The 26,768-nt window shown below is 40.2% G+C and overlaps 1 protein-coding gene across 1 annotated transcript in view; it reads left to right on the top strand.

Moving 5' to 3' along the window:
- LOC309716213 (uncharacterized protein) overlaps positions 1 to 24,115 on the top strand; it is a 33,288-nt gene extending 9,173 nt beyond the window's left edge. Inside the window, exons 3-6 of the mRNA XM_082549890.1 lie at positions 16,301 to 16,359; positions 16,742 to 16,842; positions 23,858 to 23,955; positions 24,090 to 24,115. Coding sequence (XP_082406016.1) covers positions 16,301 to 16,357 — 57 coding nt within the window. The 3' untranslated portion in view covers positions 16,358 to 16,359; positions 16,742 to 16,842; positions 23,858 to 23,955; positions 24,090 to 24,115. The remainder of the gene's footprint in view (positions 1 to 16,300; positions 16,360 to 16,741; positions 16,843 to 23,857; positions 23,956 to 24,089) is intronic.
- Positions 24,116 to 26,768: the final 2,653 nt, after the last annotated feature.

Below are 26,768 nucleotides of genomic sequence, written 5' to 3'. Positions count from 1 at the left end.
TGCAAGCACTTTTCCTATGCAACTGGTTTCTATTTAACACACTCCAATGGATGCACTGAAGGGCCACTTGGGGTTAGCATCTCGCCCAAGGATATTTGGCATGCTGACTGGAATCAAACCACCAACCTTCCAATTAGTAGGTGACCTGCTCTACCTCCTGAGCCACAGCCAACCCAGTACAGACAGGAAATAGAAAGAGAGATCATATCTTTTGCACATTAGCTTCTCTAATCCAGATTTTGCTTATGTGAATGGGTGAATGAGGCAAGTTGTGTAAAGCACTTTGAGTGCTCAGTTGACTTCCCATGCATTTATGTGCCAAAACGGCATTATTGGCATGCAGTATTGCTATCTGTTATCTCCCCCATAGTTTGTGTTCTATTTCTCTCTCTATCTGCCCCACCCACCTCAATTAGTGAAGTCAGATGACTGCCACTACCTGAGACTGATTCCGGTCAAAATATTTCCCTGTTAAAAATGAGTTCTTGCTTCCCAAAATCACATGTGCTTGTCCAAAGGAGATCGTCTGATTGTTTGGGCTTTCTTTTATTATTGGGGCGATCGTGGCTCAACAGTTGGCAGTTCGTCTTGTAATCGGAAGGTTGCCGGTTTGAGCCCCGGCTCCGACAGTCTCGGTCGTTGTGTCCTTGGGCAAGACACTTCACTTGTTGCTGCTGGTGGTGGTCAGAGGGCCCAGTGGCGCCAGTGTCCGGCAGACTCGCATCTGTCAGTGCGCCCCAGGGCAGCTGTGGCTACAATGTAGCTGCCATCACCAGTGTGTGAATGGGTGGATGACATTCAATTATTTGCTTTCAGATACAAGGGGAAATGTGGAACCTGTGATCCAGCTTCTCAGAGGTATATGTGGCCTACTGACAATAAAAGAATGCAAGAAATACATTTCCTATGTTCCGTTTGTTTGTTTGTTTGTTTGTTTGTTTTTTCAATGCCATGAAGAAAAAATCTAATGTGATAAAGTGACAGCAGATGAAAGACAAAGTATAAATACTGACTTTAAGAGTGAACGTGATTCTACTAATGTTTCTGCTAATGTGAACAAATGCTGGACCTGTTGGGTCATTTTTGGGTTAAGTCATTCTTTCAGCAGCTAATGGGCTGTTATAAGTACTGCACCACCCAGTGGCTCAGAGTGGCCCCAGGCTTATAGAATGGAGCAGTTCTGCTTTGTGATCACAGTGTTTTCTCTCTGATAAACTCTCATACTGGCGAACAATTCTAGATTATTAAAAGTTGGGAAATAAAAATATCCAATTTGCATTCTTCCCAGTCTTCTTTAAGCCACTGCAGTACCTTTTAGGCACTGACATTTCTAACTGTGAATTATTGCAATTTTAGGTCATGTGGTGTTGCTTCCATTAGCTGGGTTCATCTACATACCGTTAATAAATTTCCTTCCTCTCTGCACTATGACTTCTTGAAAATTTGACATTTAATGATAATTCATTTTTTATGAATGCAGAAGATCTGAAATTGTTAACTGCATGTTAACAGTTTGGTATATATAAAAACATATATGGGAACAAGTCGGAGCATATTAACATTAAGTAAAGGTTTGCGAATTTATGAACATGCACAGGCTTGTATGATAAACACAGAGAGACACACTCAGATATTCACACACTAACACTTATATCAACATGAATACTTGCCACTCATTCTCAAATGCTCAGTGATTTTAAATTAATTCCTCGGTTCCCCGGAAGCCCCTTTTCTTTTCTTCCCATTCTTTTCATCGATGGAATGTTATCTGGCACAGTAAAGTCATCCGTAAAGATGGATGGCTAACAATTGATGTGCCAATCTTGGCTAGGCAGCAGTCCTTCATCCAATTATGTTGGAAATACAAACATGATCACAACAACAAAGGCAGGATTATGGACACTATAAAGAAGAGAGAAAGAAGAGGAGGAAAACAAGTGGTCAGGGTAAAACCGACAAAAGAAGATAAACGATGACAACCCTGGAATGTGGAAGACTTGATGATATCAATAGTGGTGTGTGGATTTTACTTAGATAGAGAAACAAATACAAATACGGCAACTACATGTAGCCTCTTGTTATGGCGCCATTGAGTGAGGATTAGTAAAAGGTAAGCTTGATTTGACTTCATGTATGTGACAAAGGAAATATCAGTACAAAGACCCACATACAGATCCCACACAAACACAGCCGTTCTTTTGTGGTGTTGAACAGCACAGGCAGGATCAGAAGCACAGGCTGTCAGTGGAATTTTGTTTACTCAGAACTCCTAAAAGTAATCTTTGATCAGCCATATGAACATCATCTGACTTGTGTATAAAGCTTTATGCTATACCAAAGACCTATTTAATAATTCTGGTTTCTGTCAGATGCTCAAAGAAAACAATTTTACAAAAACTCAGTTGTGTTTAAATAAAACAATCAAAAGAAGAAAAAAGAACTTCCAAAGGGTGGTTAATGTTTAAAATGTTTGTCTTGAGTGTTTAGGGTTTTTTTTTTCTAATAATACTTTTAATTAATATTTGGCCATCCATCCAATAACTCAACCACTGAACATCCTGGTCTGTTCTGGACTGGCAACCTGTCCAAGGTAGCCAGTATCATGGAGCACCATGAAGTTTGAAGTTTAATGCAGTTAATTAAATGAAGGTAACTAATTTGCATGACAGAATTAATGCTTACTTACTCATTAAGGCTTTTTTTTTGTTAGTTAGTTGTTGTTGTTTTGTTTTTTTGTGATTTTTTAAAAATATTTTTTTTTTAAAATGTTGGTCCACAAAACAAACAGGGAAAGAGCATTTTCCTTCATGCTTCCTCTATACCAGTGCTAAATTAGGTTATATGTCTGAGAAACCTTCTGTTTTTTTTTTTTTACATTTGTTAAATAATCAATGCCCTTTGGATTTGTGATAGAAATGCTAAAATATTGATTTTGCATTTGACATTCTATGATGCAATTACACCCTTCCCAGGACTAAAATGTAGGGATGTAGCATGTGATGTCTAGTGGTTTCACAGAGGTTTTATGTAGGGGGGGGGGATAAAAAAAATGCTGACGTAATGTCTGATGACCAGCTCCACAAATAGGCATCCAGCCAGACAGTTAAAGATGATATGTGGCAAGATCAACCTCTTTTAAAGAGTTTGCACTGGCTCAGTCTGCAGTTCCACTGCTCAGATCTGTGAATGTCAGTAGGAGCAGACTACTTGCACTTGTGAGTTTGTGTATATGTGTGAATAAAGTCTTCAGTAGTATTTATTATATTTCCTGATATGCATAATGTTAAACTGGAGCTTGCAAAGGCTTTTCTTGATATGACCCACAATCCAAAGCATCCTGTGTGCCTAAAGGTTGTGAGGTTTTGTCACCAGGTACTTCAGGTAGCGGTTATTTTTTTAAAATCTAAATTTAAATAACAACACTCTGTGTGGCCCTTAAGTCTACCATCTTCTTTGTTTTTCTGATACTAAGAGCTTTTGTAAAGCTGAATTCTATTGGTATCACATTGATGATTTCAGGCTTGTCTACTTGGTTAAATTTCCATAAAGACTTATAGATATTTATATATAATAGGTACTAGTAGTAGTAGTGGTTCTGTTGGCTTCATCGGATGATGGCCTCCAGGTCACACTGGAACGGTTTGCAGCCGAGTGTGAAGCAGCAGGAATGAGGATCAGCACCTCCAAATCTGAGGCCATGGTTCTCAGCCGGAAAAGGGTGGAGTGCCCACTCCAGGTTGGGGATGAGTTCCTGCCCCAGGTGGAGGAGTTCAAGTATCTCGGGGTCTTGTTCGCGAGTAATGGGAGAAGGGAGCCGGAGATTGACAGACGGATTGGTGCTGCGGCCGCAATGATATATTATAATACCCTCACCTATGGCCACGAGCTTTGGGTAGTGTAGTGACCGAAAGAACGAAATCGCAGATACAAGCAGCGGAAGTGAGCTTCCTCCGAAGGGTGGCTGGCCTCTCCTTTAGAGATAGGGTGAGAAGTTCAGCCATCCGGGAGGGGCTCAGAGTAGAGCTGCTGCTCCTCCACATCGAAAGGAGTCAGCTGAGGTGGTTCGGGCATCTGACAAGGATGCCTCCTGGGCGTCTCCTGTGTGAGGTGTTCTGGGCTTGTCCCAACGGGAGGAGGCCCCGGGGCAGACCCAGGACACGCTGGAGAGATTATATCTCACATATTCTATATTTGTCAGTATGAAAGGAGACACATGTTAACAATTTATGAATAAATATCAGACAAAAATATTATTGAGATCTGTATATTGTAATGTACCTTTGAAGACAACATATATCTTCATATCAAGATATTTTAAAATAACATAAAATAATACAATTCAACCAAGTTCTTTTAAAGAAATACCTTTATAAATGTATTTAGTGCATATCAATCCTTATTACTTGTTTCATTCTCCTTGTGTCCAACAGGATCCTGAGATGGAAAAACTATACCAACTCTATACTGCCAAAATTATTCACTTACTCTTTCAAATCATTAAATTCAAGTGTTCCTATCACTTTCATGGCCACATGTGTATAAAGTCAGCACCCAGGCATATGGACTGCTTGTACAAACAAAACTGAGTGGAAAAGTATGTGTCCTGGGCTACATAGTTGTTTGCATCCATACCTGTCTGTCTGCACTGCTCTGCAATGAAGCTATTAAATCTTGACAAACATTAAATGAACTGCATATTGTAAAACATGCATTAGTAGGTATGTGCTGACGTTTAAATAAGGGCAGAAAACCTGAAGAAAATTACAATCCAAATACATTACCTTGTGTCCAGTGTTAAAAAGAAAGACTCAATTCAGCCAGGTTAGTGGTTTTATTTTGACCTGGTTTCGACACGTTTACTATGATTAAATAGCTACTATGTTGTTTTGTTTTTTGCTCAAAAATTAGAAGTCTGCTGCACTAGGGTGAAGGCATTAGAATTTTGGAAAGATCACCAAAAGTCCTCCTGCATTTCAATTAGGTCCGGATCATTAATGAGTCATCTGAAACGGCACACTCTGAATGAACAACTCCTTTTTAAATGTGGCGTATGCTGCCTCTGAGGCCAGTCTGCTAATAGAAAAGTTAATTACATCAGAAGCATTCATGTTAATGTATGTACTTTGACAGAAGCAATATAATAAAAGGTTAGAGGAGTGTGTTCCAGTCCCCTGATACCAGACACATTTAATTGCTTTGTCTTGGTTTTCACAATCAGTCATCTTGACAATGTTGTAAAATACAGTTTCATATTAATCACAGATGGCTTGTAATTTTGATAAACTTCATATTATGATTTAACTAGGTTTTTTTTAAAATAATATTGAATGTATAAGCATTTACTGATATTAAGGCTTCAGTCAGTGACCTGCAGGCCTAAAATGTGAAGTTCAGTTGAAAGAGACATCACACAGAGCAAGAAATGATGACATCCCTTATGTTTCTCAAACAAGGGAATGGTGGATGGTGCAATGTAGTAATGCTATGCTAGAAAATGAGTGTGGAGGATGCACCATATGCAGTGTGCTATGCATTTTATATAATCACTAAGTTTTGTATTATTATAAAAGTTATGTTGCATTGTGAGATATCGCATATTTACAACCATCTGCAAAGTTCTCAAACAGATTTTCTTTACGTCTCCTTAATGTAATTCAGAGAGATACTGTGAAGCAATGACTAATTGGTACTGTACATTTTTAGAGTGGTATATTTCAACACGCAGTTTAGCTGTTTAATATTCTGAATTTTACTTTTAAATCAACCATAAGGAACTAAAGGAGCATCCATGCAGGGATGATTCACTTGTCATGCATGTCTTTGCTGCTGACAGTCAGTCGCTTGTGGACATTCCAGGCTGTGATTGCCTGGGTAAGGCATTCCTGGCGTGCACTGGTATATGCTACAGTCACCCACATCAAAGTTGGGAAAAGTTGGGTTGGAGTCTTCCAAACATCTGTTCAGTTTCTCTCCTCTTGTCATCCCCCCAAAACTCCATTCCACGGAGACTGTGTCTGCTCCTAGGCCATCAATAAACAAATTTAAAATCAGTTAACAAATTCACAAGGAAAGAATATAATACCCTCAACTGGAAAAAAAAAAAAAAATATATATATATATATACACACACACACACACACACACACACACACACATAAGATGTGCTATACAAATAAAGCTGACTTGACCTGACTTGAACTTAATGGTATTTTATGGAGCCCCGCAGGGGACATGGGAGAAAAAAAAATTAGGGAGAAAAAAAAAATTAGGGAGAAAAAAAAAAATTAGGGAGAAAAAAAAAAATTAAGACGGACTTTTGTGAGATCTCGCAAAAGTATTGCGAGATCTCGCAAAAGTTTTAGCCGCATTCTTCGGAGGCCGCCAGCCTCGCAAAACTCCAACAATGGCGGCAGCTACTTAGTTGTAATATTACTCTTTCTGGGTCACAAAATACACTTTTAAGATATTTTGAGGCGTGAATGTAGTTGTGTAAACGTCAGATACCTGCTCGGTTTACAACACATCACATATTTGCAAAAGTGCTCCGACGTTTTTGGAGATCTGACACCCACTAGCTCGAAGCTAACGGGAGGTCGAGACCTACTACAGCCGGGAGGAACACCGCTTTCCCGGCACATCGTGCCTCGACCTCCTGGTCGGCTTCGAGCTGGCGGCCTCCGAAGAATGCGGCTAAGTCCGTCTTAATTTTTTTTTTTCTCCCTAATTTTTTTTTTTCTCCCTAATTTTTTTTTTCCCATGTCCCCTGCGGGGCTCCGTAGTATTTCCCACAAATTCTCCTTTATTTGACCAATTTATTTTTATTAAAATAAATTGTGCAGAAAATGGACAATAAATTTCATCATACTTTCTAAAAAAAATGCTGTAAGTTTAAGAAAGTGATTCCATCACCTTTTCAATGCAGAACAGCTACTTAAATTCAGTTCCCACAAAGGTCAATTGTCTTCAATGTTACATCCTCACTAGCTAGAATCCTGGATACTATGCCTCAACTTAAAAAGAAGACAACAAATCAGAAATGCCATGGTATAACCCTCAAGCAGCCAACTTAAAGCAGATAACTCTTAACGCTTATTTAGAATATGCCTGTTTGGTCTGGAAAAAGAGCTTGTTACTGTATAATAAAATAATAAAATAGCCCTCCATTAAGGTAGGACATCCTGCATCACTGATAAAGGAAAACAGGAACAACCTCAGGTTTCTTTTCAGCGGTGTAACCAGACTGACAGATTCCTTTAACCTTAACTAGCTATGACTTTACACAGAATTTCTTTACAAATAAATTTTTAAACCATTTGAGAAAAAAATATTCACAGCTGTAGCACAGATGTGCCATTAAGTATTAAGAATTATAATAACTGCTGATATTTATTTTCTGGACTCTTTCTGCCCTATTGATATCTCTGAATTAGTTTCAATAATGTCATCCTCTAAACCATCAATGTGTCTTTTAGAGCTCATTCCTACAAGACTGCTCAAGTTTCACCATTAATTATTGCTTAAATATTAAATATGATCAAGGTATTTTTGTTAGCAGCTGTGGGGTTTTAAGATTTAAATATCCTTACCTAATTCAGCTAAATAAGATCATTCTTGAAAGATTAGTTGTCAAACAGTTGCGGAATGCTTTGCAATCAATGGTTTGGAGTTGCAGTCAGGATTTAGAGTGCATCATAGTGAAAAAGCAGCAGTGTAGCTTATGAATGATCTTGATAATTGCCTCTAACAGTGTACGCATCTCTGTGCCTGTCCTGTCAGACCTTGATAGCAATAACCACACATATTCAACTAAAGAGAGTAGAACACGTTATTGCTGTTACAGTAATTGCACTGAAGTGTTTAAAATACATCTTTACAAGAGATTTCAATTTGTGGAAGTTAAACAGGGAGTCTTCACACACAAAGGTTAGACATGTAGTTCCACAGGTTCACTTTTTTCATTATACATGTTTCCCTTTGGCAATGTTATTAGAAAACATTGCATGAATTTGCAGTGCTATATAGATGATAGCCTGCTTTATTTATCCGCTTTAAGCCAGATGATACAAATCAACTACTTCAACTACAGGCATGCGTCCAGTAACACTGTGAGGAATCTTGGAGTCATTTTTGATCAGGATATGTCCTTCACCATGTACATGTGAGACACTCTTCACTCTTTTGCAAAATATCACAAAAACTACAAAGATCCCTTTTCAGAGTGCTGAAAAACTAGTTCATGGATTTATTACTTCTAGGCTGGACTGTTGTAATCCAGTATGTAATCCAGCCTTCAGATGATCTAGCTAGAGTACTAACTGGGTCTAGAAAGGGACAGCATATTTCTCCCGTATTAGCTTCTTATCCTTGGTTCGTTTCCTGTGAAATTCAGAACCTAATTTAAAATTATTTCCTCACACAAAATGTCAAATACTCAGGTCCAGTCATATCTAAAAGACCTCATTATTTCCTGTTATCATAACAAAGCACTTCACTCTCAGACTTACTTGTGGCTCCCAGAGTTTTCAAAAGTAGAAAGGGAAGCAGAGATTTAGCTATCAGGCTTCACGTCTGTGGAACCAGCTCCCACTTTGGATTCGGTAGACAGACACATTCCCTACCTTTGAGATTAGGCTCAAAACCTGTCTGTTTAATAAAGCCTACAGAAAGGGCTGGATCAGGTGACCCTGAACCATCTCTTAGTTTTGCTGCAATAGGCTTTTGCTGCTGGGGGGCATCCCATGATGCATTTAGCATTTCTGCTTCACTCATCACCTTTCACTTTCTGTGTGTTATACACAGAAATTATACAACTCTAGCTCTCTCTCCTATATTTTGCCTTTGTCCTGTCTCTTTCTGCTCTTTTCTCTTTCCCCTGACTGCTAACCAGTCATGGCAGATGGCTATCCCTCTGACTGACTGAAGTTTCTTTCTGTTAAAATTGACTTTGTCCTTCCCACTGTCACCAATTGCTTACTCATAAGGGATTGTCTAATTGTTCCGGTTTCTTTCTAATATTGTGAGTACAAAGCACCTTTAGTCAACTGTTGTCATAAATTTGGCCCTACATAAATAAGATTGTACTGAATTGTTCACTGTTGACTTTCCATGATCTCTTATCACCTCTTAAGAAACAGATAGAAGTGTACGAAATACCGAAGCACATGAACCTGAATATTTAGTTACACTTGTCCTTGAGCATGCATTACATACTCTCTTTCTCTCTCTCCATAACACACACACACACACACACACACACACACCTACACACACACACACACACGCGTGCACACACACAGACATCCAGACAAACACCAACAAATAGTCTCAAAAAAAAGAAAAGGAACAAATATATTTTCAAAGTCTTTATTTCCCAAGTGGGCCATATAAAAGATTGGCAACTTTTATTTTGTTACAGTTATGCCATCTGCCATTCAAAATCCATTGATTTATGTCCAAGTAAAATTACAAAGATTCAAATCCCCATGTAAACATTCCAAATCTTGAGCCTTTGAAATTAGCAAAAATATAACTTGGTCTCATCTTGATTCATACTTCATTTCAAAAGAAGTAAAGAAAGGAGAAAAGAAAGACAAATCCTTGAAGAATAGTTTAATATTCCACTGCACACTCTCTGCTTTTTTATTAACAAAACCTGTAGTAATGCAGACTGAAATTGTTGTTAAGACAGCCTTAATTTGTATTAAATTATGATTGTCATCGTTTGTCTTATGAATATTATTGCAACGGCTGGAGTCACACAAAGAACACGCACACACTATAATAAGTGTAATGAGTGCTGAAGCAATGTTACTTTTCTTAAGCTTCATTCTTTGAAACAAACTTTGAGTTACAGATACAGTCAGGTCCATAAATATTTGGACAGAAATAAATATACTTTTTAAAAAAATTTGTTCTGTACATTAATGCAATGAATTCGAAATGAAACAACTCAGATGGAGTTGAAGTGCAGACTTTAATTCAGTGGGTTTAACAAAAAGATTGAATCAAAATGTGAGGAGAATATTCCACTTCATTGCTTGTATGTCTTGGGTCATTGTCCATCTGTGTTATGAAATGCCACCATATCAATTTGACTGCATTTAGCTGGATTTGAGTAAACAGTATTTCTCTGAACACCTCAGAAGTCATTCAGCTGCTTTTGTTCTGTCCTGTGCCACATCATTAATAAACTCTAGTGTCCCAGTGCCACTGGCAGCCATGCACGCCCACATTGCCTCAGCAGTGTTTTACAGATGATGTTGTATGCCTTGGATAACCTTCTCCATACTTTTTTCTTTGCATCATTGTGGTAGAGGTTGATCTCGGTTTCATCTGTCCAAAGAATATTTTTAGTTATTCTATAATATATTCTATATATATCTATAGTATAAGTATGAATTATTACTTAATTGTGATATAACTGTGATTATTTATGCACCCCTGGTTTGAGCTGCACAATAGTGTGAGAGTGTGTTGAGGTGATCTGCATGTATGAGTTGGTGATTTTCTGGATGCATTCATTCCCCATTCACCTCCTGAAAAGCGTTGTTCACTTGGTTGGCTGTTGTGAAGAGGTTTCTCATCACCATGGAAACGATTCTGCGATCATCCACCACTGTTGTCTTCTGTGGACACTCAGGTCTCCTTTGACCACACGGTGTCTATTCACAAATGTCCAATTACTTGTGGTCCCTTTAAAAAGAAGGTGGCACATGCTAAGGAGCTGAAACTCCTAAACCCTTCATCCAATTTGAATGTGGATACCCTCAAGTTGAGTCTACACATTATAAGCATGCGCAATTGGAATACGTTTCAGTAAATGGGCAAAACAAAACAAAATTAAAAACAAAACTGGTTTCAGTGTTCAAATACATATGAACCTTACATAAAATACGTTTTTTTTCTCATGCTCTGTCACTTTAGTATAAAGTAGAAATATATAATATAGTTGAAATATTTCTTTTATATCTTTTAAGAAGAATTTTACACTCAATGTAACACACGCAATAAAATGCAATTGAGTTAAATTTTTATACACACAAGAATATGTGTTTTGTTTTGTTTTTTCAATTAGGTGCCAGTATTTTTGTCCAAAGCCTTGTAAAATATGAGGTAGAGTTGATTTGTGGGTTGTCAGTGTGTTTTGAAAAGAAACATGTTGATATGAAATGTGCGTAAACAGCATTCAAAAACAAAGATGAAAGAACTTAAACTGGAAGATGAGAGATTGTGCAGCTGCAGGCGGAGCAGAGAGAAGTCCCTGACCACGGCACCACCACCCAGAGATATTCTGGGATTGAGGCATGAACTTCAAAGAGGTGTGGCCCCTAGTTTATAGTACTTGAGCTTGCTTAAAAGCACCGGTGATGCCATAGGTGTGAGAGGGAGCAATGCTCACAAACAACCTTCTGAAAAATACCTCTGAATCAATTCCATAGCAGTTGGATTATGGTTAATCAATTTTTCCTCAATTCTAATACAGCAAAAAGTGTCACAGAAATTAGACACCTCTAACAACATTAAAAACACCACTATTGTGTAGGTGTGTTTTGTGCTGCCATAACTGTGAGTTCTGTAGAGTGTGAGGTTAGACATCAGTGGATCATGCCTTTTTGGTGGATCCTGTGAGAGGTTCACTTAAATTGGGATCTTGGGCATTTAGATCCAAGATCAGTGACCTCAAGCCATTCTTGAACCGTACGATGTTCCCAAGGTTGTGCTGTAATGAGACAGACATTGGTATTCATTTCACCTGTTGGTGGTGTCAAAGCTGTGAACTAGCATTTTAATTCATGTTGTTTTGTACGGTAACACCAAAAATCATCCAGCCTACAATGAAACAAGCATCACATTTATCATCAATTATGCCAAATTCAGGAGAGGGTTTACAAGAAAAGCTGTTTTTGCTACTCTTTTTCTTGACTTGTCAATTTGCCCCAGGAGCTTCTACTTCTTTGGCTGAATAATGAGCGGGGGGGGGGGGGGGAGCAGAAAAAGCAGGTTTCCAAAAAAAAAAATCTAGGGTAATTACTAGGTAGTAGATATGGTGTGCTGTTTTTTGTTAATACCATATGCTTGTTATGGTCATTTTGGCAAAAAAGAATTACCCTGAAAAAATGTTTCAGCGCCTTGGAGTGAGACACAGAACAGACTGGGTTTGGTTGTTTTGGCACCTTAAGGAGTGGAAACTAAAGGGACACTTTACCAATACTGTTAAGTAGACACATACTTAGTCACAGGCAGAGAGACAGAAAACGTCTGAATGTTTCAGCACCTTGGAGAGAAACGGGAGCTGGCAGTGGCAATACAGGGATCAAATAACACCACACTGTGCTGCATGACTGGTACTGAGGCAACATTTTGTTTGATTCTCACTATTTGCTCTACACTGTCGTTTTTCATAGCATCATAGTAGAGTATTGGTGTTAAATGCAAATTTTTAAAAGCTAGACCTAAAGATTAGATTATTAAGGTCATGAGATTTCTAGACAGGCATTAAATCCTTTGCAGATAAATTGTTTACTTTTTTCAACTTTTTTTTAAATCATAGCCAGCCGTGAGATAAAATCTTTTTTTTTGTGAATTAACAGCTTGGTATGTCTAATTTAATACATGCATATTAAAATGCATTTATAATTGTATTCTCTCATTGTTTAATGCTGTAACAAACTTTAAAAAATATAGCAGCAAAATATCAAACTTATCCACTATTATATCACTGTCAAGATACGGCAATAAAAATGTGCAGCTTAAGCTTAATGTGTGACATATAAGCTTAAGCTGACCCCTTCCTACGCCTTTTATGTTAGTATAGAACAGCCCTGTCAGTGGTATTAGGCTGGGCTGTGCACCCAGCAGAAAGCCTTCACTGCTCAGCAGAGAGAAAGAGAGGAGGACAGATGGATGGGTACAGTGGACAGATAGAGGGACATAAACCAGATTAATCATCTCATCATGTGTGATTAATTTGGAACTCAGCACCGTTGGCAGAGTAACACTATGAACCAGACCTCCCACTGTCAGGTCAATATGTTTACACTGATGGATTTGCTCTCATACATGTGCACATTCAAACACACAGTACACAAACAACAAAGAGAGGAAATCCTTGTTTGTTGGTTTGTTATTGATGAAGGAAGATGGTGTTCCCATACCAAATGATCAGAATTATTTTACGCACTGAATTTTATTGATCCAAAACATTTCGGGAGGATTTTAAACTATCCGCACTTGTTTATCTTCACACAAGTCTTTATCAGTTTATTATAGATAGATAGATAGATAGATAGATAGATTATATAAATTTGAAATTACATTAGAAACAAAACTATAAATGCTGTGTTTATCTCAGGTAAATTGAAGGTTTTACATCCTGTTGAAGTTGGATTTGCATGCTGCTGGCACCAAAATGCATGTGTATATTTTAAAAAGTTTACTTGTATGAAGGACAGCACATCAGTAGAATGCCTTTCACAGCAGAGTGATGACCAGCTCGGTATCTAATGGCTCCTCTCAAAGAGTACTTCAATAGGCCCATTCTTTGTCTGGCAGGAATCAAAATTCACAAGGGAGGAATACAGAGGAAAACAATGGCATGTCACCTCATGGCTGCAGAATGAAAAAAAGGGAGATGCTTTATGTTGCTTTCGTTTTCAAACACGCAGGTGTTCTGGCAAACAGCTCAAAGTGGGGGTGTACGTGTGTGCGTGCGCATGTGTGTGTGTGTGTGTGTGTGTTTGTGCTTATCTTCTCACCTTTACTGTCCCCCTTTGCACTGCCCTTGATCATTGAAACGTACTGCGTCATCAAAAAACAGACACATCAAAACACAGGGTGTTTGCAAAGTTGTGAGAAATGCTCTCTGGGGAGCTGGTGACTTTTGCGTTGCTCAGGGTCCTGTGGAAAAAAAAGGCAGAGAGATGGCAGGAGTGCTCCACTGTCAGTCTCAAGGATATAAAGGGAAGGGTTTATCACAGGAACTCACTTTTCCATGGCCATTCACATGTGTGCACTTAAGTCATTTTGTGGCTACAGTATACAGTAGCTATTAGGTCAGCAACACTGGGAAGTCAGTATATAAATACAATTTCCTGCAATTAGGTTATTGCATCTTTGCTTCTAATTTCAAAGTTTATAATTATACTAATCATTCATCTTTATTCGAGAGAAGAGCTTAAAATGGAGTTAATATATTTTAGAAAAAGGCTTTTTTTCTGGAGCAGGACCCCTACTCTCCTCATTTGCACATGCATAGCTCACAGCATTACGATTTGCATGTTAAAGCTTCTCTTTGGCCTAGGGACCGGGGGTGAACTGCCAAGTTTTACAGGTTTGTAAAACGCCATTACTCCCAATGTCATTTCAGTACTTGGCAGTTCCTGGAAGTTTTCTATGCTGCCTCAAAATTCCTGTGAACAGTCATTAACCTGCACTTCCTGAGAAATTTAAAGAGCTGCTTACTGACAAAAATCCTACTTTTAATTGTATACAATGAAATAAGCATGCAAGTTCGCACGCTACTAAAGAATAGCTTTTCTTCCAGTAATTTGATTTTAACTGCTAATTTACATGAATGCTTCTCTTTTATAAACCTTCTTATGAATCTTTGTTTTTTACTAACACAGGCGTTTTGTGAGCTTTTACTGCAGCATGTCAAAAAGGCACAGTGTGCTAAATTGATTACTTTAGATGAAAGAAGTAAAGACACAATGATTTCTTGATTGGATGCATAGTATTCTAACGCTGACTGTGACTTCTTGGCTGGGCTGTATAGCAGAATAGCATCATTTTTGATAAATATAGTTGACAGTAGTGGTTAATTCTTTTTTCTTTGTTGCAATAATATGGTAATAATAGTCTCCTGCTACACAGCTGACATTAAATTGGGATTGAGTTTGCATAGATTGCTATCATTCAGAATGAAGAATTGTAAGGAAATTGTGGCTTATTAAGGAGCATAAAGGACAAATAGAGTTCATTTGTCAGCAAGAATTCTATTTCCTCAAAAAAAAAAAAGTATTAACACACTAGATTTAAAAAAACAACCCCAAAACAAACTCTTGTCAATGCATGTGTAGCTTTTGTTTGACTTGAGCACACAGAGCCTGTGCTTTTTTCTTCTTTTACTCAGTTTGATTGAGTTCACTGGTTTGCATGTTCATGGATACATCAAAATAAAATCGGATGGATATCCACCACAATTATATCTACTTTGTAATTAATGAATTACTGCCTATACCTGCTTTCTGATTTTTAGCTTTAATGAACCAGTCTCACATCTGTTGCCACATCTGTTATAGGAAAACTTACCAATTCAGATAAGGATTTTCTTTAGTGAATGGTCTTTTGACTTCTCAGTCCCCATTCCTACACTAACATAGACTTTATGCATTTATGTGTTCACGTGGCTTATATACCATTGAAAGCTATAAAGTTTGCAAACATTCATAAAGTCATCTTGACATTATAAATCCCACATTCTTCTAAGAGGTTGAACTGCAAATACGTATAATGCAAAACCAAACATATAATGTAACTGGAACATTATGCTCGATTTGTCTTGGCGTAAAAAGCCATTTTGATCAGTTTCTGTGCTTTTGGTTTCCATAAAGCATTTCATTTAGGTGTAGTTGTTGTACTGTAATGTATTGCATTGATAATAATGACATATAATTTGACCTAGAATGATGGAAATAAACCAGGTAACCTCCTACCACCTGAAGTGACTGCAGCCCTCATCATTTGACCTGAACCAGTGGTTGTTAGCCCAACAGAACAAAACACAGTTTTAACAGTGAAAACCTGTGAAATAACAATAATATAGCATGGGACATTGTAATTTAATATTATTTTTCATGGCTTGCTTTTTCTTTCACATCTAATATGGTGTTACATTCAAATGTTTTTATGAGGAATTTGTTTTAGCCTTTATCTCAGTTTCAATACAGCAATAACATTTTAGAGAAGTGTTCATAACTTGATTCAACTCAGTTCAAGTCTAAATCATACAAAATAATTTGAACATCATTCGTACACATAATTATTTTATGTGTATTAGAGGTAGCTAAATGTCAGTATCTTGATCATATGACCCTATATGCAGCCAGTTGTATTCAATAAAACACATTTCACCGTTTCAAAACATGCATATAATTGATCAGATATGATTTTGTAAGCATCTATACCTTCACGTCTGTTTGACTGATAGAAATTTCCAATTATTTATTACTTTTTTATGTTAAGAGACTTTGTAAATGGCACATAAAGACTTCATTATAACATGTACATTCTCTAACCACAGTTATCAGGGCTTTCAAGCAAAGCTACAAAGAAAAAGAAGAAAGAGGCGTTTCAGTGAAGGTAAACCTTTTTTCAGAGCTTTTGTAATTTCCATGTCAATAGTGTGCCTCTTAGCAAGGTGAGCCATCATAAAAAGTAAAGAGGTCTAGATTGCTTCAAGGTTGGCACTGAATTGGAACATATATTGCAGCATTTTAAAACTGACTTGCATAAATATTTCAACTCTTTTGATGCTCTAAACAGTGAGTTCAGCTTCTTCATAGCTAAAAAGCACTTTTTTACTTTTTTTCTGCACAGGGAGTCATCAGATCAGACTGAAAGTAGTATAGTATGCAACAGTAGACTGTGGCGCGTCACTGACGTGAGAGGTTGCTACTTTATGAGATGCAAATAAGGATTTCAGGACAATCATTTTTAAATGTGATTCTGGTTTTTATTTCAGGGTCTGCTTAGGTCCAAGTGAAACAAGTTTTAACATCACAGCGTGACCACGTGGTACCATGTAGACATCTGTGTGCCCTCTGCAGCCACGACTCTATAGGGGTACCAACAGTGCATGCTAACTGGGAAATTGTTTAAAAACAGCAGCTACTTCTATGTGCTCACCACAGACTTGTTTGCTGTTGTTCTTACTATCTTGCAGCAACTGTGACCACATAATTTCCTCGGGGTTTAATAACATCTTCTGATTCTAGTTCCGTGCGCATGGCTACACAAATCTTCAAGAACCTTGAACTGGTAATAGCTCAGATCAGAAGAGCAAAAATTGCACTGATTTATTTTTTTTTGCCTAGAATTTCAGTTGCTTTAAAAAAATCTGTTAATTTGATAAAACAAAGCGTTATATGAAATATGAATTCAACATATGTGGGCAGGAAGAGAGTAAATTGCATTGAAATACAGTTACAACAAATTCCATAAACATGACCACATTGGTCTGTATGGAACAATAACTGATGGATACAGTCTGAACTAGAGCAAACTTTAAGGCTATGTTGGGTGTGACATCCCTAATCAGGAGTGTGTTGTGAATATTCCACTCAGTGTGGAGTTTTTATTAATTCATTACAAGCTGTGAGACCCGACTGGCAAGCAAATGTCTGCACTGTATTTGGAGAAGCCACTGATTGAGATGAACTTATTACACCCATCAGAAATATATATAAAAAAGACTAATTATAGTTTAAACATTTATCCTTTAAATACTTTTGAATTCAGAGGGGAAAAAATGACAAAGGAGAAAAAAGGATTGGGATGGCCCTGTCATTAATATTGCATGCTGCTTTCCCTGTCATTTATTATAAACACTACTTCTGGAAGATTGTGTGTTATAGCAAATGCAGCACAGCAAAGGAAATTTGAAAAGACCATTAGAACAAGTGATACAAAACTGGGCTTTCCAAATATAATCTTGTAGCAGAGATTTTGGTTTCTGTGTGGCCATATTGACTGCACATGTGCGCATTTGTATGGGTTCATGTGTGGAAGTGGGACTGATCTGAGGATTCAGAGGGCAACTGAAACAGAAAGCGATGGCATTTGTTGCGTGAGGAGGGTTGTACTGCTTCTGTCAGCTACATGTTTGTGGTGTTTAAACGCACTTGGACAAAAATACTAGAATACTACCTCTAATAAATGTCACACACACCAACACATGCACACACACAGTATGCAAACTACATTGCCTGTGGCTTTTTAGATGCCCCCGGGGCTTTTCCTGTCCATCTGTGGTGACAGAATGACCACTCTGCCCCCTACAACTTGCGCAGAGCCATGTGGTACCACACACATACAGAAACACTACACCAGAAGCTCTACAGAAACCTGCCACTTCCCTGCAGAAAAGCAGCATGAGTCTTGTTTGTCTAATTGACAGCATTCCAGCCAAGCAAACAAACAAGCCTAGCTGCAGTGTACTCGGTGACACATTTAGCTTTCAACACCTATGTCCTTTTGTATAATTGATGTAGAATCATACGAAGTAAACTTTTTGCGAAGGGTAAAACCAACAGTAAGCTTTGATATTCTCTCAGTTTCCCTTTTCATAAGTGCTACCTGGAACAGATGGACCCATCCAAACCTTGTTAACACGCAGCTTTTCAGGAAAAACAAAAAGACCATTAAAATTGCATAATGTGGTATGTGAGGTGAAAATCTTTAGAAGAATAAAGAATGCTTCTCTTCCTTTTAAGACTCAGTAGATTAAACACAGATCGAACAAATTACAAAATTACGTTTCATCATATAAAGATTGCTTGGCCATTAAACAGTGACCAGACATAGTTTACTTTCCGAATAAAGATGTTATGTGGACAAAGTATCTCCAGAGCATGATATAAACGAAATCAAAAGCTTTGATGTAACATTGCTTCACCTAAGATAGAAAGAGGGTCAGCAATTATTGTTCCACTGATTATGAAGCACTCACGACTACTTTTCAGTTGTTAACTAGACCAAAAAAAAAAAGAAAAAAGAAAAAAAAATAGTGTGAATCTCTTTAATAGCTTTATAAACATATGAACCATGTCAGCAATGCATGACATTTTTTCTGTAATTATCCATGACACACTCTTCCTAACGAGCACTAATTTATTAATTGCCTTCCTGTTTGTGTGACTGAATATTAACTTAGAATGTCACCTTGTATAATTGTGCTGCTGTGAAAGCATTTGTGGGTGGCTAAAAGGCCCGGGTTTAGGTTGAAGGGGGTTTTGCCAAGTGACAAGGACAGTATTAGCAGTTTATTCACTGTGAAGCACTCGGTGGCTTTAAAAGGCTTTTGTGTGAAATTCAGTGGAACAACTGCCGAGTATTACAAGCATGTGATAAAAAAATGTGCAAAGAGATATAAAACACATCATAACATGAATCTAATGAGGGAACAACAATTAAAACAAATGAAAGGTCCCACAAATATAGGTAAAGGATGATGTACATTTTAGCATTTTAAAACAAATATAAAACAACGTATGAAATCTTTTTTTAACGATTTTAGGTTTTTTTTCTCATCAGCACATTAGTGTTGTAATTCGTGCAAACCAGTAGCATAATACATCAACACAGTGTGAAGTTTCTCAGCCGTGATCCACCAGACCTTTCGACACAATAGCTGCCAGCCAAGTAAAAATAATTCTTAAAGAACAGAGAAATTAAACTGTAACCTGAGAAATGTGTCAAAGTGACTGGTAACAAAAATGTAATAGATGAACTTATGGACAACAGCTGTTGAAATATTATGTCTGCGCCAGGATATCTGCTCATTTTAGTTATTAGTCTCATCATATGCTTTATCTGATCTTTGGAGTCAGATGTTCACCTGTCTTACAGACAGATCTAAAATAGAATAATTAAGGGCAGACAGCTTGGCAAAGGTGTACATGTGTTCTGAATTGACTGATCAAACTGAAATCTAAAAACATGATTTGAAACACTGCAATATACATGAGAATGAATTATTTATGCTGCTGTACAGCTTCAATCAAGGAAATGAGATGAACTAAGCCCTGATCATTACGGGGATGGCTTACATCAAAGCCTCATAATGTGGGCATGTGTGTGTGTGTGCCTTTGCAAATTCACACACAGTCTTTGTACATGATTGATCTAGAGATTACTACAAAGAAAATAATATACTAGAATTGTATGAAGTTAATGATAATACAGGTGAAAATATGTTTTGTATTTGTCTGTGAAACAAAGTGTTTGACTTCACATGTTAAATTAACACCTGTGTTATCATGGCACTTTATGTCACTGTGCCTCATGTGAGAATGAATACTGTTATTTCATATAACTGTACTATCCGGTCGTTAAGTCTGACGTCACTAGCCGTGTCTGGGCCTAAACTCCGCTGCAGGTCCATATATCAAACGATCACTATGGCATTATTGAGAGTTGAAAAACTGTCTAAAGTCTTTCATCTTTAATAAAATGATCAGCGTTCTGCTCTACCAGGTGTAACAATTGAGTTTAACATCCAGGCATCCATGAAAACGGTATTTATGACATTTAACGGAGTTAGAAGTTAACAGAAAGTTAGCTCGCTAGCTTCAATCTAATACAATATAGCATGTCCTGACTGCGGGGTTTTGGAAACAAATTAAAACGTACAGCTCTGCTATCACTTCCAACATAAATGAAGACGGAAAACTAAACAGCAGTGACGTTTGTAGGGTTACTGAAGTTTGGCTAGTTGGTATATAATGTAGGGGTGCAACGATACTCGTATCGATATTGAACCGTTCGATACAGTGCTTTCGGTTCGGTACGCATATGTATCGAACAATACAAAATTTTTAATCTATTTGATCAACTTTCCTTCTGACGATGCTGTCTGTGTTGAGCGCTCAGTGGATCTGCGCTCGACAGTGCAGCCTAGGCGGAGTAGTCGAAGGCAGATTCACTGAGCGCAGGGCAAGCTAGCGAGACAGAAGTTAAGCTCTCCTTGCAACATGGCAAATTGAGCCTCCCCCACCCTAATTCAGATCTGGCGTTTGGAACTATTTTGGTTTTCATGTGACGTATGACCCTGAAGGTAAGTGCGTCATGGACTAAAGTAAAACAGTATGTTGGATGTGCCACGCAATGCTCGTTAACGAGCTGACACCGTCCAGCCCCACGCACGGGGTGATCTGCGGTAGCTCGTTAACGGAGATTTGCCGTGTTGTGGCGTTAACGTCATTTCAACGAGATTTACGCTGACAGCACTAGTGGGAACACAACGAATATGACTGCACATTTACTCCGACATCATCCTAGTACAAATACAAGTTGAAACAGACAAAAACAACAAGCACGCATGGTACAAACTTTACCCGAGTCATTTAGACAGCCGTTAGCACATGATTCTCCTTATGGGGACCTGCTATGTTAAATATGCTGCTGAGAATATAGCCCAGAAGAAGCGTATAGTATAGCTTTTATTTTGGAAAGAGCCATTTCTCTGTAATAAACTCTCTTTTCCAAAGATGAGTGATTTCTCGATCAGATAGATTAATTTTTTTATTACTTTGTTGTTTCAGCAACATTAAATTTAAAAACTGTACTTTTGAGTTAAAATATATATATATAATTTTAATAAATGACAAATTAAAAAGGCATGAGCATTTTTTTTGTATCGAAAAAATATCGAACCGTGACACCAAAGTATCGAACCGAACCGAACCGTGGAGTTTTTTGTATCGTTGCCAGAGGTGGGACCAAGTCATTGTTTTGCAAGTCTCAAGTAAGTCTCAAGTCTTTATCCTCAAGTCTCAAGTCAAGTCTCAAGTAATGTCAGGCAAGTCAGAGTCGAGTCTCAAGTCACTGGTGTAAAAGTCCGAGTCAAGTCACAAGTCTGAAATTTTGAATTTCAAGTCCTTTCGAGTCTTTAAAAAAAAAAAAAAAGAAAAAAGTATGTTGCAGTTATGCTAAATGTAAATATTAGACCATGTAATTTTTAAATCTGTGTTTTTCTCAACACATGACAAAATAGTGAACTTAGAAAATATACACAAATTGTGAAATTGCACCTCTTTAAAATGCAGCTCAATTAAACCTAGCTCCAAGAATAATTTTCACCAACAGTTCTGAGATAAGCTGCATGTTATTCTTGGATGCGGTTGTAGGACCGGTGTTGTGCCAAAAAGTGATTGTCTGCCAAAAACTGATTTCCGGTATTTGCCAAAAAGCGATTGCTCATATTTAAAGTGCTATAAGTAACTTGTTGGGCTATAATATGTTAAACATATGTCAAATGCATCCCTTATGGATGACATAAAGTCATCTTGAGCCACAAACAACATTCGTGTAGCAAGATACAAGCCGCAATCAGTTTTTGGCAGCGACTTTTATATAACCTTTATTTATGCAGTAAAAAAAATCTCATTAACATTAAAAATGTATTTTGTAAGAGTAAGTTGGCCAAGAGCACAGCAGAAATGGCAGCAAATATTACAATAGTTCTGTAAAAATATTTTAAGTGGGGATAAAGGACCGGATTGGTTATAATGTAAGTACAAGTTGTAAAGATACTTAAAAAACAGATAATTTTTTAATTCTTTATGTAACCCCTTTGTATCCCCTGTTCACCGAAGTCTATTTACGAACATACGTAAAGATATTACACATAAAAAATACACAGAAACACTGGAAATCACTTTTTGGCAGACAATCACTTTTTGGCACAACACCGGCTTTAAAATCGCATGACAAAAATATCATATACATTAAAAAAACTGCATCACCAACGTAGCCTGGACAACATTTGCTAGTTAGATGAAGTCAGCTATCTCATCGTAGCATATTTATATGCATATTTATAATTATACGGTTCTTGGAGTGAGTGCACACACTCGTGAAGTTTAGTAACTTCCGGTCACTGCAACAAGCCCAGGTACAGTTTACCGACGGATGGGTACAGGACCTTGAAATGCACCGTGTAGAAAGTAAAGACCATCGTACGTATCATAAGTTTACCAGTCTCACAAATCGTCGTCATAAATACACATTCGTTAACCGTTTATTAATATAACCTTTGAGCTTAACGGTAATTAATTAGTAGTAGAAATAATTTCTGGTACGCGTTACAGAAATGTAGCAGTGACAATAATATTGTATGCTGTAATCGCACTGGACAATTAGTGATACAAAACAACTGTTTTATTCTGTGAATAAAAGTATATGTTTTTGTCAATGTACCATAATAACAGAAGCGAAACGCAATATTGTGTCAGGACAATTCACTATTTATGCACAATAAATAAAGGAGCATAGCGCGACCATTTCTGTTCAGCGCCAGACTTGCTTGTAACCTATATCACCAATTATGTTATGAAAATGACGTATTAACTACAACAGCAGACTGACCTTCGTGTAAATGCTTGGAGCAGACTAACCTGTGAGCTGGAGTGTTCTGGGACGTTATATTTGATCTTTGAATGGCTGCAATCCAGTCGCGTCTTTGTTACTTCGGAAACATGGCTCGAACAATTTCTCTTCAACGACGTAATCCGATAACAACCGATCTCTTTACCCGTCGGCTTCCCGTGGCTGTCATGCGACCGGCTATTGTAGTTAATAATACAACAGCTTCTTGACATTTTTGTGTTTCTTTTTATCGCTGTGTGACTGATTTCAATTGAAAGCCTGCGTGCGCTAGTACCGCTTGCCACGAGTTCCCAGAATCCTTTGCGGTTCTACCCGTGAATGACGTCACATTTTCAATCTCTATATAATATGCGTGTTAAATTTTATATTTGGGGTAAAATATCAAGTCTTTTCAAGTAAACCGGTTCAAGTCCAATTCAAGTCCCAAGTCATTGGTGTAAAAGTCCAAGTCAAGTCACAAGTCTTACAACATTTTTTCAAGTCAAGTCTAAAGTCATAAAATTAATGACTCGAGTCTGACTCGAGTCCAAGTCATGTGACTCGAGTCCACACCTCTGATCGTTGCACCCCTAATATAATGATGTGCTACGTGACCGCTAGCGACACAGCTATGTTAGCATAATATAAACAAGCTAACTTTTTTTCCACCCGATAAAAGTTAACGTGAGTGTTCTCGGTGGTCCTTTTACAGCATGGCAGGATGCTGTAAAAGGACCAAACTTCAGCCAGGAGAACAACTGAGATAATCCATCTGTGGAGTACACCAGGCACAAATACACGCACACGCAGGTATGTACTGCCAATTTCCACATTTATTGACGTGTTTGTTTTGACAGCTGAATCAGTCGCACAGCCTGACAGCTCACGAGCCCAGCTGATCTCTCTCTCTGGCCGCTCCTCCCCGTCTCACTATAAAAACACAGCGGAGGGAGACCATCATCAGTACATAAACACCATCAGTTGTTCTTACCGGCCTCGCAGCGCCGCCCTGTTGAGCCTTCTGCTCCACTCCTCCCCTGCAGCTGCGCCCGGGGCCACGCCTCCGCCACACACCCCCACCGCCCGTTCGAGGCCGGGGAGCCGTCCGGCCGAGCCAACTCCCCCCCTCGCGAGCGAGAGAGGAAATCGGCCACCGCCATCTGTGCCCCCGGCCTATGGATCACCTTGAACTTAAAGGGCTGCAACGCCAGATACCACCGGGTGATCCGGGCGTTGGCATCCTTCATGCGGTGGAGCCACTGCAGCAGGGCGTGGTCCGAACAGAGGGTGAATGAGCGTCCCAGGAGGTAATAGCGCAGGGAGCCGACCGCCCACCGGATGGCCAGGCACTCCTTCTCCACTGTGCTGTACCGGCGCTCGCGCTCCGCAAGCTTCCGGCTGATGTATAGGACAGGGCGGTCAGCCCCCCTCACCTGCTGAGACAAAACGGCTCCCAGCCCTCTGTCCGAGGCGTCAGTCTGCAGAACAAACGGGAGGGAAAAGTTAGGAGTGTGAAGCAGCGGCTCCCCACAGAGAGCGTCTTTCACTCGCACAAACGCCGCCTGGCACGGCCCCGTCCACTGGACCAGATCCGGGGCACCCTTTCGAGTGAGATCGGTCAGGGGGCTGGTTAGCTGCGCAAACCCCGGCACAAAGTGACGATAGTAACCCGCCAACCCCAAGAACCGTCTCACCTCCTTTTTCGTCCTGGGGCGCGGGCAGGATGCGATAGCCGCCGTCTTCTCCACCTGTGGACGCACCTGCCCGCCCCCCAGGTGGTACCCCAGATACTGCACCTCCCTCCGTCCAACCGCGCACTTCTTCGGATTGGCCGTGAGCCCCGCCCCCCTCAGGGACTCCAGGACCGCGGCCACCCGCAGCACATGCTCCGCCCAGGTGTCGCTGTGGATGATCACGTCATCCAGGTAGGCGGCAGCATACGCCGCGTGCGGACGCAGTACCCGGTCCATGAGACGCTGGAAAGTGGCCGGGGCCCCGAACAGGCCGAACGGGAGTGTCACGAACTGGTACAAACCGTACGGAGTGGAGAAGGCCGTTTTCTCCCTGGCCTCGGCAGACAAGGGAATCTGCCAATAGCCCTTGGTTAAGTCCAGCGTCGTGAAAAAGCGGGCCGTGCCTAACCGGTCCAGGAGCTCGTCGACCCGAGGCATGGGGTAGGCATCAAAGCATGACACTTCGTTCACCCTGCAATAGTCGACACAGAACCGTATAGACCCATCCTTCTTCGCCACCAGAACGATGGGGCTACACCAGGCGCTGTGCGACTCTTCTATTACTCCCATCCTCAGCATTTCCGCCAATTCCCTCTGCACGATTTTTCGCTTATGCTCCGGGAGCCTGTAGGGCCGTGAACGCACCGTCACGCCGGGCTGCGTCACGAAATGGTGCTCGATGAGGGACGTCCGGCCGGGCAGGGGGGAGAACACGTCCGCAAAACGCTGTTGCAACGCGACAACATCCGCTCTCTGGGCCTGTGTGAGATGGTCGTCACAAGGGAGGGAGGTGGGAATGATAGAATTTGGCACCTCAGGCCCCAACTCATCTCTCTCCTTCACCAGGCTCACCAGAGAAGCGGTTTCGACCTCTCGCCACTGTTTGAGGAGATTGAGGTGATAAATCTGCGCGGCTCCTCCCCTGTCCGACCGAGCGACCTCATAGTCCACGACCCCGACACGCCGTGTGACCACAAAGGGACCTTGCCACTTGGCGAGCAACTTCGAGCTGGAAGAAGGGAGTAACACAAGCACTTTATCTCCCGGTGAAAATTGCCTGAGTCTAGCCCCTCTGTCATACAGGCGTTGCTGACGCTGCTGAGCCTGGAGCAAATTCTCCCGTGACAACCTCCCCAAAGTGTGGAGTTTTGCTCTCAGGTCCAACACGTACTGAATCTCATTTTTGGCGGGGCTCGGCAAATGGTCGGTCCGTTGTAACCAGCCGACAGGCCCGGAACCGCTGGCGATGGTCTTCGGCGGTGAGCCCCAGCCTGTCCACCACCGCCCGGCTCCTCGACGCCGGAGGTAGACTCAGAGCCGCTGTTTGTGCCTCCCCAGACAGCAGGGGAAGCAGCCGCGGAGCCCACTCCTCCCGCGGCCATTGGCAAGCCTCCGCCGTGGCACGGAAGGTCTCCAAAAAAACCTGTGGGTCGTCCCCGTCCCCCATCCGGGGCACCGCCACCGACAGTGGCGAGGGCTTCGGCGTGGCAGCGGCCCCGACCAGCCGCTCCAGAACTTGCATCTGTCGGTCCGTTTGCTCCCGCAGCGCGGCCAGGTGGGCACGCTGGTCGGCCGCCTGATCCCGGCTCATCGTCGCCATCTCCGCTGGCATCTGCGCCAAGAATTGCAGAGGCTGGGCGGGTGGCGCGGCCTGTGTGTCGGACATTCCCCCACCGGCACTTTCCTGGGTTTCGGCACCACTTGTGGAGTACACCAGGCACAAATACACGCACATGCAGGTATGTACTGCCAATTTCCACATTTATTGACGTGTTTGTTTTGACAGCTGAATCAGTCGCACAGCCTGACAGCTCACGAGCCCAGCTGATCTCTCTCTCTGGCCGCTCCTCCCCGTCTCACTATAAAAACACAGCGGAGGGAGACCATCAT

This window comes from Aulonocara stuartgranti (assembly GCF_965226115.1).
Source record: "Aulonocara stuartgranti genome assembly, chromosome: 10".
Taxonomy (NCBI): Eukaryota; Metazoa; Chordata; class Actinopteri; order Cichliformes; family Cichlidae; genus Aulonocara; species Aulonocara stuartgranti.
The sequence above is the reverse complement of the archived record's forward strand: the minus strand, read 5'-3'. Positions and strand labels throughout refer to the sequence as shown.